The sequence below is a fragment of the Corythoichthys intestinalis genome, chromosome 4, assembly GCF_030265065.1.
Source record: "Corythoichthys intestinalis isolate RoL2023-P3 chromosome 4, ASM3026506v1, whole genome shotgun sequence".
Classification (NCBI taxonomy): domain Eukaryota; kingdom Metazoa; phylum Chordata; class Actinopteri; order Syngnathiformes; family Syngnathidae; genus Corythoichthys; species Corythoichthys intestinalis.
The window spans coordinates 9,757,923-9,771,586 of record NC_080398.1 but is presented as its reverse complement, the minus strand read 5'-3'; the positions used below and the strand labels follow the sequence as shown (position 1 = coordinate 9,771,586).

The 13,664-nt window shown below is 39.2% G+C and overlaps 1 protein-coding gene across 1 annotated transcript in view; it reads right to left on the bottom strand.

Annotated features, from left to right (window-relative positions):
• Positions 1 to 13,664, bottom strand: part of LOC130914788 (ankyrin repeat and IBR domain-containing protein 1-like) — a 38,034-nt gene that overhangs the window by 14,375 nt on the left and 9,995 nt on the right. The window contains exons 3-10 of the mRNA XM_057834295.1: positions 13,183 to 13,483; positions 12,070 to 12,252; positions 11,583 to 11,700; positions 9,489 to 9,697; positions 6,906 to 6,994; positions 6,677 to 6,821; positions 3,676 to 3,842; positions 604 to 692 (exon numbers count right to left, since the gene is read on the bottom strand). Coding sequence (XP_057690278.1) covers positions 604 to 692; positions 3,676 to 3,842; positions 6,677 to 6,821; positions 6,906 to 6,994; positions 9,489 to 9,697; positions 11,583 to 11,700; positions 12,070 to 12,252; positions 13,183 to 13,483 — 1,301 coding nt within the window. The remainder of the gene's footprint in view (positions 1 to 603; positions 693 to 3,675; positions 3,843 to 6,676; positions 6,822 to 6,905; positions 6,995 to 9,488; positions 9,698 to 11,582; positions 11,701 to 12,069; positions 12,253 to 13,182; positions 13,484 to 13,664) is intronic.

Sequence of the window (13,664 nt, the reverse complement as noted above, 5' to 3'; positions counted from 1 at the left end):
TTTTTCTGTAGGATTATTTGGAGGTTAAATGAAAACAAGAAAAGGTACATTTCAGCTTTTATTTCCATCTGAAGGCGAAGCAAACCTTTATATTTGAGTGAAGGTATTTCAATAATATAGACATCACCAAACACACCTTACTTTCCAGGATTCACATTCACCGTAGGTTATGCGGCATGTTTTTTTTTTGTTGTTGTTTTTTTTTAAATGTCCATTCTTTTTAGTATTTTAATAAGAAAATTATCGGACCTTCTACTCCTTTGCATTGCTAAACTCCTTTATCTGGCTGCATGATAAAGGTTTACCAAATAATTTGGTTACTTATTTCTTCACCTTTGTTAATGAATTCCTCATCCAACAGTATGCATGCTTCCTGGAGTTTGTTACCGATGCTACTAGGAGGATTTAAAAGATAAAAATTGTCAATGCTGTCCACTACAAGATTTACCATTTTCTTTTGGGTTTATAATTTGTATGTTTTTGTATGAAATCCTGATATTTTTCAACCTATAGCACAACTAACATGATTCACTTTTAATATAAGTGAACATAACATATTTAAAGCAACCAAATCTTTGAAAATAAATTATTATCAACACTCACATTCCTCAGGTTTCATTTCATTGACTTTCTGAAGCCACATTTTCCAGATGTCACAGTCACAGGGTTCATGGGCTTCACCTTGACACTCCCTAAAATACATAGTTACATACTTCATATTACAAGTATTAATGATCAATTTATCCAACATTTGTTGGATTCTTGTTTAGCCTTTTAAAATGACTGCCTAGTTATTGTCTTCTACTGCACCAGGAAATGAACCACAAACCAATGACAAAACAACTCTTTTTCTGTGACTGTCATTTGTTTAATTTATATTGCTAGCAGTGCCCGAATGCTTATATGCTGCCGTTTCTTGTTCAAATGCTGTTGAATAATTTCTAAAAATTTAAAAAAGATCACTTAGTGCATCTACTTATTATCAAATTAATATAGTTGAAGAGCAGATCAGTGCTGGTGTTGACCAGTCTAAATTTGGAAAATCTGGAGTCTGGCCCACCAAACAGTCCAAGACCAAGAATTTTGGTAGACAAGACGAAAACCTTCAAAATGTGGTCTTGAGGCTGGTGTCGATACCTAAACCAGTTGTAAGTGTGACAACGCTATCCAGACCAAAGGACTTGTGGAAAACAGTGTACTTTTATTCCAATGTCTAATGTTAAATGTCGGTATATTTCCGGAGCATTGCATTTGCCGTATGTGTGTGTGGATGTGCTGATGTTCCAATGAATTGGGGACATGACAATGCATAGGTACAGAGAAAAAGAAAAATATTTTTGAGTGGTGATTTTGCTAGGACACATATTTTAGATGATAGCTAATTATGCTGGAAAATTATCCAAACTTATATATAAATTAACTGTATAACTTGTATATAAATGAATGTGTGTTGGTGTGTGTGGGGGGGCGTGTGTGTTCGTTCCAGATGGACTCCGAAACGGTTCGCCTGATTTTGTTGAAAATTTACACATTTATACTGTAAGTGGCTGCAAGTATTCTGAGATGGGTTTGATCTCTGTAGGCCTCCATTTAATGTGGAAAATTAATTTGAAACTCCAAAAATAAGCATAGAAGATCCCTGATTGTGGATGTGACAGCGCCATCTTTTGGGCAAAAGCTGCGTCTCTTCCGATTGCAAGCTCGCAGTTGGCTTTCAAACTTTGGTTTCAGTTTCATGTACAAATTTAAATGTGCTGTGATGATACGTTGTGGCTTTGAGTACTCTACAACAAGACGCTGAATTTATTTATTCATTTCGTCTGGATAGTCATACTGTACACAGGGATGGAAAAGTGATTACACATTAACCCCTTAATGGTGTCCTTACTATATTACAGCTGAATTGCAAAGGAAAGTATGTTTTATATGCCATTCGGTTGTATTGCGTTCGCGTTACACAAGCGCCGGGCCATACAGCTAGTGACCTACAGTGGGGCAAATAAGTATTTAGTCAACCACCAATTGTGCAAGTTCTCCTGCTTGAAAAGATTAGTAATTGTCAACATGGGTAAACCTCAACCATGAGAGACAGACACAATCACATTATTTTATTTTTAAAGAATTTATTTCCAAATTAGAGTGGAAAATAAGTATTTGGTCACAAGCAAGATTTCTGGCTGTCAAAGACGTCTGTCTAACTTCTTCTAACGAGGCTCCACTAGTTACCTGTATTAATTGCACCTGTTTTAACACATTATCGGTATAAAAGACACCTGTCCACAAGCTCAGTCAGTCACACTCCAACCTCCACTATGGCCAAGACCAAAGAGACGTCGAAGGACACCAGAGACAAAATTGTAGACCTGCACCAGGCTGGGAAGACTGAATCTGCAATGGGTAAAACGCTTGGTGTAAAGAAATCAACTGTGGGAGCAATTATTAGAAAATGGAAGACATACAAGACCACTGATAATCTCCTTCGATTTGGGGCTCCATGCAAGATCTCAACCCATGGCGTCAAAATGATAACAAGAACGCTGAGCAAAAATCCCAGAACCACATAAGGGGACCTAGTGAATGACCTACAGAGAGCTGGGACCACAGTAACAAAGGCTACTATCAGTAACACAATGCGCCGCCAGGGACTCAAATCCTGCACTGCCAGACGTGTCCCCCTGCTGAAGAAAGTACACGTCCAGGCCTGTCTGCAGTTCGCTAGAGAGCATTTGGATGATCCAGAAGAGGACTGGGAGAATATGTTATGGTGAGATGAAACCAAAATAGAACTTTTTGGTAGAAACACAGGTTCTCGTGTTTGGAGGAGAAAGAATACTGAATTGCATCTGAAGAACAGCAAGCCCACTGTGAAGCATGGGGGTGGAAACATCATACTTTGGGGCTGTTTTTTTTCTGCAAAGGGACCAGGACGACTGATCTGTGTAAAGGAAAGAATGAATGGGGCCATGTATCAAGAGATTTTGAGTGAAAATCTCTTTCCCTCAGCAAGGGCACTGACGATGAGACATGGCCGGGTCTTTCAGCATGACAATGATCCCAAACACACAGCCAGGACAACAAAGGAGTGGCTTCGTAAGAAGCATTTCAAGGTCCTGGAGTAGCCTAGCCAGTCTGCAGATCTCAACCCCATAGAAAATCTGTGACGGGAGTTGAAAGTATATGTTGCCCAATGACAGCCCCAAAACATCACTGCTCTAGAGGAGATCTGCATCGAGGAATGGGCCAAAATACCAGCAACAGTGTGTGAAAAGCTTGTGAAGAGTTACAGAAAACGTTTGGCCTCCGTTATTGCCAACAAAGGTTACATAACAAAGTATTGAGAACCCTTTTGGTATTGACAGGCCTCTCTAATATTTTCAAGTGGGAGAACTTGCACAATTAGTGGTTGACTGAATACTTATTTGCCCCACTGTATATGTGTCGGTCTGAATGGTCTTTTCGTGCTACCACAGTATGTATAGAAAGACTGATTCCCAGCTCCAGATCCTTTGAAAACCCAAGATGAATGATTAATTTGTCATTCATCTGGATTTTATTATACACATACTTAATAATAATACTAACAATAATTCTAATAATAATAATTGTATAGCGGCAATTAACGAAAAGAAAACCCCTTATCTTAACATATGATGCAGAAGAGCAATGATTACAGACCAGCAGAATAGGTGGCCTTTGCCACAGTCTACAGCAGGTGCCCGAAGCAATGGAAAGCTCATAGGGTCTGAGGAGGATGTCCCCGGGCCATTTGTCTTCAGCCGCACTGCCCTTTCACAGCCAGCCTCTGGACACCAGCGTATTGCTGAATTGTTCTCCACAAATGCCTGGAAAGAACAGGACAAAGAACCCTTTAATTGTAGTTATTATCCTACCTACCTATCCTACAAGGGTACTGAAGCCTATCTCATCTAACTATGTCAGGAGGTTGTATACACCTTGAACTGGTTGCCAGACAATCGTGGGGCGCATATGGACAAACAAACTCTCACACTCACATTCACACGGAGGGACAAATTAAGAGTGTTCAACAGACTTACAGCTACCTGATTTTGTAATGTGAGGAGAAACCAGAGTTCGCAGAGAAAACCCACACAGGGACTAGGCGAACATGCAAACTTCACAAAGCAATGTCGGAGTTCCTAGTGTTGTGCTCAAAATGATAGTGTCTGAGATCAACTTTCCAATAAGAAGTCATCAACAGCAAGAGACAACCAAGACATTCGGAAGTTGAGACTGCTACAAGACCATAGGAATCAATTTTACAATGTTTGTTTACATTTCTAAGGTTGCAGTCAATAGCGTACCGCACGAATGCTATTTTTAGACCGCAAGGCTGCCATCGTCACCATCGTAAACCGGAAGGGGGTCAACATAGAAGCGAGCTCACATAATATCCATGCTAGTACTGCTTGTTTTCTGCCGGGAATCTTTCAAAAATGTACATGCCGAGTAAACACTGCTGCTATGGAACTTGTAGAAACGACTCTAGACATTACAACATATGAAGGATTTTTTCTCCATACGTTTCCCGAAGCCAAAAACTGTGAACAATGGATCAACTTCTGGGGACGTCCAAAAGGCCAGCAAGGTGAAGCCATTCACCTTCATATTCAGTAGATCCATTGCCTGACATAGCCTGCCCTGAAGAGGTAAGCAATTTTGATATTGTTACTTATTTTTCAGCATGGAGTTTTGCCATGCTGCTTCTGTCTGACAATGAATGACCTGGGAAAAAAATGAAAATGGTATCTGACTGCCACTGTTGTTAACTTTTCTGTTGTAAAGAAACAACTTTAGTATTGGGGGAAGTGTAAATAAATTAATAGAATTAAGATTTGTTATTAATGGAAAAAAATAAAAGTGTTCGTTGGCTTTCAATCAGTAGCATTTGCGATCGCTACACAAAAATAGCAATATAAATTACCCCCAAGGACGGTCAGAGACGCAAGACAACCAGAGGATATAATATATAAGACAGGGCATATGATGGTAAGGGATAGCTTGTTGAAACAGGAGAATGTATTTTTCAGTTGCGTAAGGCAATGCACACAAGAAAAAGGTGTCGATGAAAAAGCTACATCTGGATCAGGTTGGCTCTATTTCCTGTCGTTTTCACCCCTCGACACTCAAGCCACCTGATTAACTGTACATTTGTATGTTCTTTCACATCTTTACCAGTGAATTTGGCGCCATGGACACCATTTTTGGACAGAATTGATAGGTTTAGCACAGTAAACATGAGGGACAAGCGCAAGTTTGAACCCGCCAAGCAACAGTTGCTAACGTCAGGAATATTAATGAGCAAAAGTGATTAGTTGCGTGCGGCACGTAAGGGTTCTCTCAGTGTTTGAAAAACACAGGGAGAACAGTCTGGCCATGCCAGGCAACTCGAGGACCAGACTTGGGAAACCCCTGACTTAGACCATGTGAAAGAAAAAAAAGTGATGGTTTACAAAATTGCAAAATAAGAAGTTTTATTAATCGGATTGATCAAATTGCACGAATATAAGCCAGATACTAAAGATTCCTAATCAAATTCTTTAATGTTTGTTATGTTCATAAATTAGCATCGGTAACAGAAGAACTGGCCTTTCATCTTTGAATATAATATCACTGCAAACTCCTTTAGTACAGAAAAATAATTTACAGTGTATCACAAAAGTGAGTACACCCCTCGCATTTCTGCAGATATTTATATCTTTTCATGGGACAACACTGACAAAATGACACTTTGACACAATGAAAAGTAGTCTGTGTGCAGCTTATATAATAGAGTTGATTTAGTTCCCCCCCCCCAAAATAACTCAAAATATAGCCATTAATATCAAAACCTCCGACAACAAAAGTGAGTACACCCCTTAGAAACTACGTGCATCCCTAAATGTCCAAATTGAGTACCGTTTGTCATTTTCCCTTCAAAATGTCATGTGACTCGTTACAGGAGTGCCGGCAGCATTGCTGCAGAAATTGAAGAGGTGGGGGTCAGGCTGTTAGTGCTCGGACCATACGCCACACTCTACTTCAAATTGGTGTGCATGGCTGTCACCCCAGGAGGAAGCCTCTTCTGAAGACGGTACACAAGAAAGCTCGCAAACAGTTTGGGGAAGACCTGTCAACAAAGCACATGGATTACTGGAACCATGTCCTACGGTCTGATGAGACGAGCAGGCTTTCTTGTGTACCAGCACTCCTGTAATGAGTCACATGACATTCTGGAAGGAAAATGACAAGCAGTACTCAATTTGAACATTTAGGGATGTGTGTAGTTTCTAAGGGCTGTACTCACTGTTGTTGCCAGGGGTTTAGATATTAATGGCTATATTTTGAGTTATTTTGAGGGGAACATAAATTAACTCTATTATATAAGCTGCACACAGACTACTTTTCATTGTGTCAAAGTGTCCTTTTGTCAGTGTTGTCCCATGAAAAGATATACTTAAATATCTGCAGAAATGCTAGGGGTGTACTCACATTTGTGATACACTGTAGTGTTGACTAGTTCCCAGTGAATGTCATTTTTATCCTCCCTTAAAGCCAAACTGTAGAAAAAACAGGTTTTGACACTGAGAAATACTATATTTATGATTTCTCTTTTCAATATTGTAATGTTTGCTCTTTGGAAAGAACGCTAATTACCCCGTCAGTTTCATTTGTCTACCTTGATGTCAAACTGAAGGTAACGTTTGTCCATCTCTTTGGACACAACACTCTCGATGACTTCCACAGGAACAAGCTGGTAGCAGTCAAAGGCTGGACAGAGGATGTTGTGGGCCTCACCCTCCTGGATTTTTAAATTGAGAAACCTGTTGCACATAATGATTGCAAACTAAATGTGATTGATAAAAAGCAAGGCCGTTTCAAGTTAGTCCAAAGAACAGGCCACATACCCTTCCCAACATGCTCTGCAGAATTCATGGCCACATGCCATGTCAACAGGTTCCTCAAAGACTGAGATTGAAGACATGCATATACCACACTATGAGGGGTAGGGGGAAAAAAACTATTAGTTGTACAGATGCAATGGGTCACAGCCATAGAACAGCTAAAGCAAAAATATGATATTCAAAAATAAATATACAATTATTAATTTAAGATAAATAAGTGTTGAAAAACACTGTTCAATGACAAACCTGGTTTTGGAAAAGTATCAAGTAACTGTACTTACTTCCTACGTTATGTGATGACTGTTATTATATCACAAGAATTTCCTCCCACCCCAAAACAAATGTGACAAATATAGGCCTTGTTAAGAAAAACGAAGAGCCTTACATAAGATATATAAAGCAGAAAATATACTTCAACAATGTATTGATTTATAAGAGCAAAATGTGGTCTAAACAACTGTAACCTTTAAACAGGATGCTTGAGGAGTCACTGGTCAATTGGCACAGTTGGCACACTTCAAAGGCATTTTCTTAGAATTACACCAAATGATACTTCTGGCAAACATAACCTTCAACCTCAGATAAGAACTAGTGAAATGACAACTGTTAGCTGAAATGAACATTTTGTACTATTTTAAATCACATGCTGAAATAAACAACTTTGTGCCTTTCAGACCAAACCAGATGTGCTGATAATGAAAGCAGGCTAATCCAATCAGGTTTTTATCACCATGATTATTATGCATGAACTAAATCTACTCACCATCAAGAATCATTGTAGTTTCAACTTATTTCTACAATACAATATAAAGAACATACACTGCTAGCCAAAATTATTGGCACCCCTACAATTCTGTCAGATAATGCTCGATTTCTCCCAGAAAACGATTGCAATTACAAATGCTTTGGTACTAATATCATCATTTATTTTGCTTGCAATGAAAAAACACAAAAGAGAATGAAGGAAAAAAATTAATCATTACCATTTTACACAAAACTCCAAAAATGGGCCGGAAAAAAGTATTTTCACCCTTTGAAAAATCATGTGATGCTTCTCTAATTTGAGTAATTAACAGCACCTGTTACTTACCTGTGGCACATAACAGGTGGTGGCAATAACTAAATCACAATTGCAGCCAGTTAAAATGGATTAAAGTTGACTCAACCTCTTTCCTGTGTCCTTGTGTGTACCACATTGAGCATGGAGAAAAGAAAGAAGACCAAAGAACTGTCTGAGGACTTGAGAAGCAAAATTGTGAGGAAGCATAGGCAATCTCAAGGCTACAAGTCCATCTCCAAAGACCATAAAGTTCCTGTGTCTGCCGTGCGGAGTGTCATTAATAAGTGTAAAGCCCATGGCACTGTGGCTAACCTCCATAGATGTGGACGGAAAGGAAATTGAGATTTTACGACAGATTGTGCGGATGGTGGATAAAGAACCTCGACTAACATCCAAACAAGTTCAAGCTGTCCTGCAGTCCGAGGGTACAATAGTGTCAACCCGTACTATCTGTCGGCGTCTGAATGAAAAGGGACTCTGTGGTAGGGTACCAGGAAGACCCCACTTCTGACCCAGAGACATACAAAACCCCGTTGGAGTTTGCCAAAGCTTACCTGAGAAAGCCAAAAACATTTTGGAAGAATGTTCTCTGATCAGATGAGACAACAGTGGAGCTTTTTAGGAAAAGGCATCAACAGAGCTCAAAGGAGAAGAAGCAAGGCCTTCAAAGAAAAGAACACGGTCACCACAGTCAAACATGGCAGAGGTACCTTAATGTTTTGGGGTTGCATGGCTACCTCTGGCACTGGACTGCTTGACCGTGTGCATGGCATTATGAAGTCTGAAGACTACCAACAAATCTTGCAGCATAATGTAGGGCCTACTGTGAGAAAGCTGGGTCTCCCTCAGAGGTAAGGGGTCAATGACCCAAAACACACTTCAAAAAGCACTATAAAATGGTTTAGAGAAAGCACTGGAGACTTCTAAAGTGGCCAGGAATGAGTCTAGACTCTAATCCCATAGAACACCTGTGGAGAGATCTGAAAATGGCAGTTTGGAGAAGGCACCCTTCAAATTTCAGAGACCTGGAGCAGTTGGCCAAAGAAGAATGGTCTAAAATTCCAGCACAGCATTGTCCGTGATGGATACTGGAAGCGGTTGTTCGCAGTTATTTTGTCTAAAGGTTGTGCTACCAAGTATTACACTCAGGGTGCCAATACTTTTGTCCGGCCCATTTTTGGAGAGTGTAAAATGATAATGATTTAAAATTTTTTCATTCTCTTTTGTGTTTTTTTCATTGCAAGCAAAATAAATGAAGATATTACTACCAAAGCATTTGTAATTGCAATCATTTTCTGGGAGAAATTGAACATTATCTGACAGAATTGCAGGGGTGCCAATACTTTTGGCCAGCAGTGTACCTCTAACATTGGTTTATAAGTTTATATGATACATTTAAGCAAAAGATTAGCATACCGAATAATAAACATTTTGCTACTAGCCGAAGAGTTTTATTACATTATTAAGGAGGCTATCTGTTCACTATGCTCAAAAATTTTCGAATTTAGTCAGAGAACTTCTCTTACATGGGCAGAATCTTCATCAGCAGTAATGAGGCTTATGTGGTCTGGTGAGGTGATAGAAGAGCGTGTGGTTCGTGGTGTTCGGGGTGAGGGCAAGGTGTCCCAAGCATTGCAGCCACTTGGAGGTGGGTTGGGCATCTGTACCCCTGAGCGATGGCAGCACTCCTCGGCATTGGTCATCCATGCCTCCAAGAGTTTTTCTCTGTCCCAGTCTAATGCCAAAGAGACAGAAATGTTAAAGCATAGTACCTACATCATACCTTTACACGATTTGACTAAAGTAAGGCTAAACATTGTTAAATAAAGGCATGCTTAATGTACGGTCTATACTTTCTGATTTTATTCCTTCATCCAACTGAATAAACGGCAGCCCACAGAGAGCTCACTACTGTGGCAACCACCAAAGCCTCCGAGCTAAGAGTATAAACCTGCTGCCACCTGGTTTCCTCTTTCAGAATAGCTGTCCTTATTCAAACCGGCACACAAAAAAGCTCTTCAGCATGAACATCAACCAAATTGTGAACTATACTTGAATCTAACATTTCTCATGACAATGTATCCCTTAAAAATAAGGAACACAACCCGGTCAACTGTGCAATTAGGACATTATCAGCCGCAAGACACGTTTCACCGCCAATCAACCGCCCCAGACTCTAAATGGCCTCGTTTAGATAATGAATATTACAACAATTTCTTCTATCACCATTCAATTAAAACTCTTCATTGAGGCTCACCCTATCTCAATACTTTCAGACAATAAAATACATGTTGAAATTAAAAGTTTTCACATTTGGGCTTCAATATAAAAACTTGCAAATCCCAAAATGTCATATATCTGAGAAGGATTGACAATGGGCAGCTAGGCAGGCACGAAGGAAGCGCAAATTTTGTATCTCCTTTGAGCATGACGGAGGCAAATAAACAGAGCGCCGTTTTTGGGTCATTTCTCCCATCTGTACCCAAAAAGTATGTCTCAAATGTAGCACACAATATACACAAGACTCTTGGCCCACTTGAAGACAGTAGGTGAGAGAGCCATGAGCCCATCCACTCTAAGCAGTGAGCAGAATTTGAATGGGTATAGTCGTTGAATTATAGTAGCTGTCTGATATATGTTTAGACTGCCCGGAAGAACGTCTTAAAAACTCGCTTTCTTTGTTCTTGTTGTTTTTCTTTTGGGGAGGAATTAAATTTGCTACTCCTCCGTTATTGTTGGACAGATCAGAATGAAATTTAAAAAAAAATTTTTTTGCCTGAGGGCTGATTACTATAATTTTCGGCCTGAAATGTAAAATAATATTTAAATTCTAGAATTTTTGAACATTTTCATACTTTAGCTTCTATTTGTTGTATGATAGATTTAGGCAGGAGGTCATACTTCATTAGTTTTTTTTTTTTAAGTTGTTGGAAGTATGACATCTTAGGGGGGTAGGGAGACAGACATGTATTGTATTTTCAAGACTATTTAACCATTTGCTGCCATTGACGGCACTAGACGTCCACTCCATTTCGACTGGGAGAGGCTGGTAGCAAATGATTGCTGCCAACCCTCCCAGTCCAAATCGTCCCAGTCCAGTTCACCCCCCCCCAAAAAATATCTACTTATACTCCAATGCGACACGTTTTTATTTCTTCCACCTCTTCATTGTACGTTTTTAGAGGACGCGACTCAATCCGAAAACTTAAAGTTACCTTAGGGCGTACTGGCTGTATGAATGTATAGATGTAGCAAAGTATTGTGTAAACAAACTGTGAAATTTCCAACACAATCAATGCAAGTTAAATTCCAAATGGTATCCCTCCTTCTTAAATACACTGAAAAAGAGGCCAATAATGGTGAGAACACAGAATCCTTGTTGGTGCTAACAAAGACCCAGCGGAATGCTTGCAAGCAATCTGTGACTTTTTTTGTTTGTTTTTGCAATGATGGAATTTTCCACAAATGCTCTAAAGGGATATTATTCCACAGTGATCACATTACTAAAGCACAGATTATAATACCTGTCATTAGATTAAAACTTTTGCTTTTGAAGTTTTCTTTACGCGTCAAATCAAAATCCAACATACATTATTTGAAAGTGTGATCTCGTAATTTACCATGGGCACGTAGTAGTGCCTCGGCAGTGAAGAGTGGCGCTTGTAGCATGTCAGCTGTCTCCACTATCAGCATGTCTTTCAGCCTCCGTAGATCTTGAGGACGCAGGCCCTCATACAGCTAAGCAGGTGTCCACCACAGTGGAGGGGATAGGCGAGGAAGAAAGGATGTAAAATACACATTGGACAAGGTGCAACAAAGGAGAAGAAAAAAACGTGGATCAAAAAAATAAGTTGAGCAAGACGAAGAAAGAGAAGAGTGGAAACATACAATAGATAAGATACAAAAATAAAACAAACTGAGCTTCACAGCTATGATGATACGAGTCACATGCCTACCAATATTTATCAATTTTCCAGGAAATCATATTGTGTTATACAACTTCAAACATTTACAAAGAATTTATATTTAATGTACAGTGTGAAATGAGTATCCAGAATTAAAATTTGTGTACCTATACCAACCTACTATTAATATGATATTGTGTACCTCTCTTCGGTCGAGAGCTGCATACTCTGCCTCAATACCCTCTGCATCAGGGGCAAGTGAGAAGACCATCTGTGACTCCAGGCACAAGGCCAACTCCTTGTGGTGCTGTTTCTCAGCACAGTCACATGGAGTCTCGCGGTTTTCATTCTCCGCAAAAAGATCTGCCTCTCTCTGCACTAGAAACTGAACAGGAGGGGTGGGGGCAATTTCAGAGGAAGAGGACGTTAGTGTGTACTTGCTCTGATACAATGTCCAATATTTCACGAGTCCGTTTTTGTTTTAATGTATTACTTTGACCAAATATGGTTCCTAGTAAATCATATAAATGCGTACTTTTTCCTACCTTCCTATTCTTCAACTGACTGCAAAAAAGGTCTAATGATTGGGGTTATAGTGCCATCTGTTGTTTTATTGTTTACAAATTATTTGGATTGTTTTTTTGTTTTTTTTTAACTACCAGTAATGTGCCGGAAATCAAAAATGTAGTTTCTTCACAAAATAAATCTAAATTAATTGAAAGAATGACTGAGCAATTAAGTAAGCTTCCTCAATGTGTCAATTGTTACATACTAGGTTCAGTACAGTTACTACTCTGTCTACATTCTTTTTATACTACTATTCTTTCAGAGCTTATTACATTAGAATACAACATGCTGTATTTAAAGGAGTGTAGTAGATAAAACCAATTAATAAATCATTTCATACCTATTTTATACTTCAAACACGACAACGCAATATACTGTAGCAGTGACGAGCAAGCAAATCATTGTCCCTTTACTTTCTGCGGCACCTGTTCATGGCACAATGAAGCATTCCCACCACTTTTCTAAATTGACTCAATGTTAATAAAATGACACAGCCTGAAAAGGCCATATTAACGTCCGGTTTATTCCTTCATCTTTTATCTCCATTTGCCTTAAACTGAGTGTTTCTTTCATTCTGAATATTTAAATTTATACATGGAGGTCACATAATATATCAGATGAATTTTTCTTTTATCAAAACATTTGTGACAAAAGTAAAATTCAACTAATCCATAAGTGTCGACAAAATGAACTCAATACAATTAATAGTTAAGGTGGGCTAACAAATAAAAGCTCTGTATCATGTTACCTCCACACAGATCTTCATTCCTGAGGCAGCTGCATAGTGCAGACAGGTATTTTTCTTATTGTCTGTGGCATTGACATCAGCCTTTTCATACTCTCCATGGTCCAACTTTGCCCCGGTCCATGCTAAAACAATTTGTAGACACTCTGCACGACGTTGTTCATCTTCATATGGTCGTGAGATCCGAGGTAGCAGAGCCCCTTCTGAGGTCAGGATCTGGGGCCCCATGCAGAGAAGGTGCAAAGAGGTCTCATTTTGCACATTGCGTTTGTTAGGATTTCCATCTTTGCTAAGGAGGAAAGACCTAAAAAGTAAAAGTGAGTGTGTTTCAAATTGCTGGATTAAGACAACACTTCTATGTACTACATGGAAGATGACATGAAAAGTAGGAGTACATTTTAGAACTAACATTTGCTTTTACAGTGCCTATCATAAGTACTCACCCCCTTTGATGCTTTCACCTTTTAGTGCACTCATAAATCAAT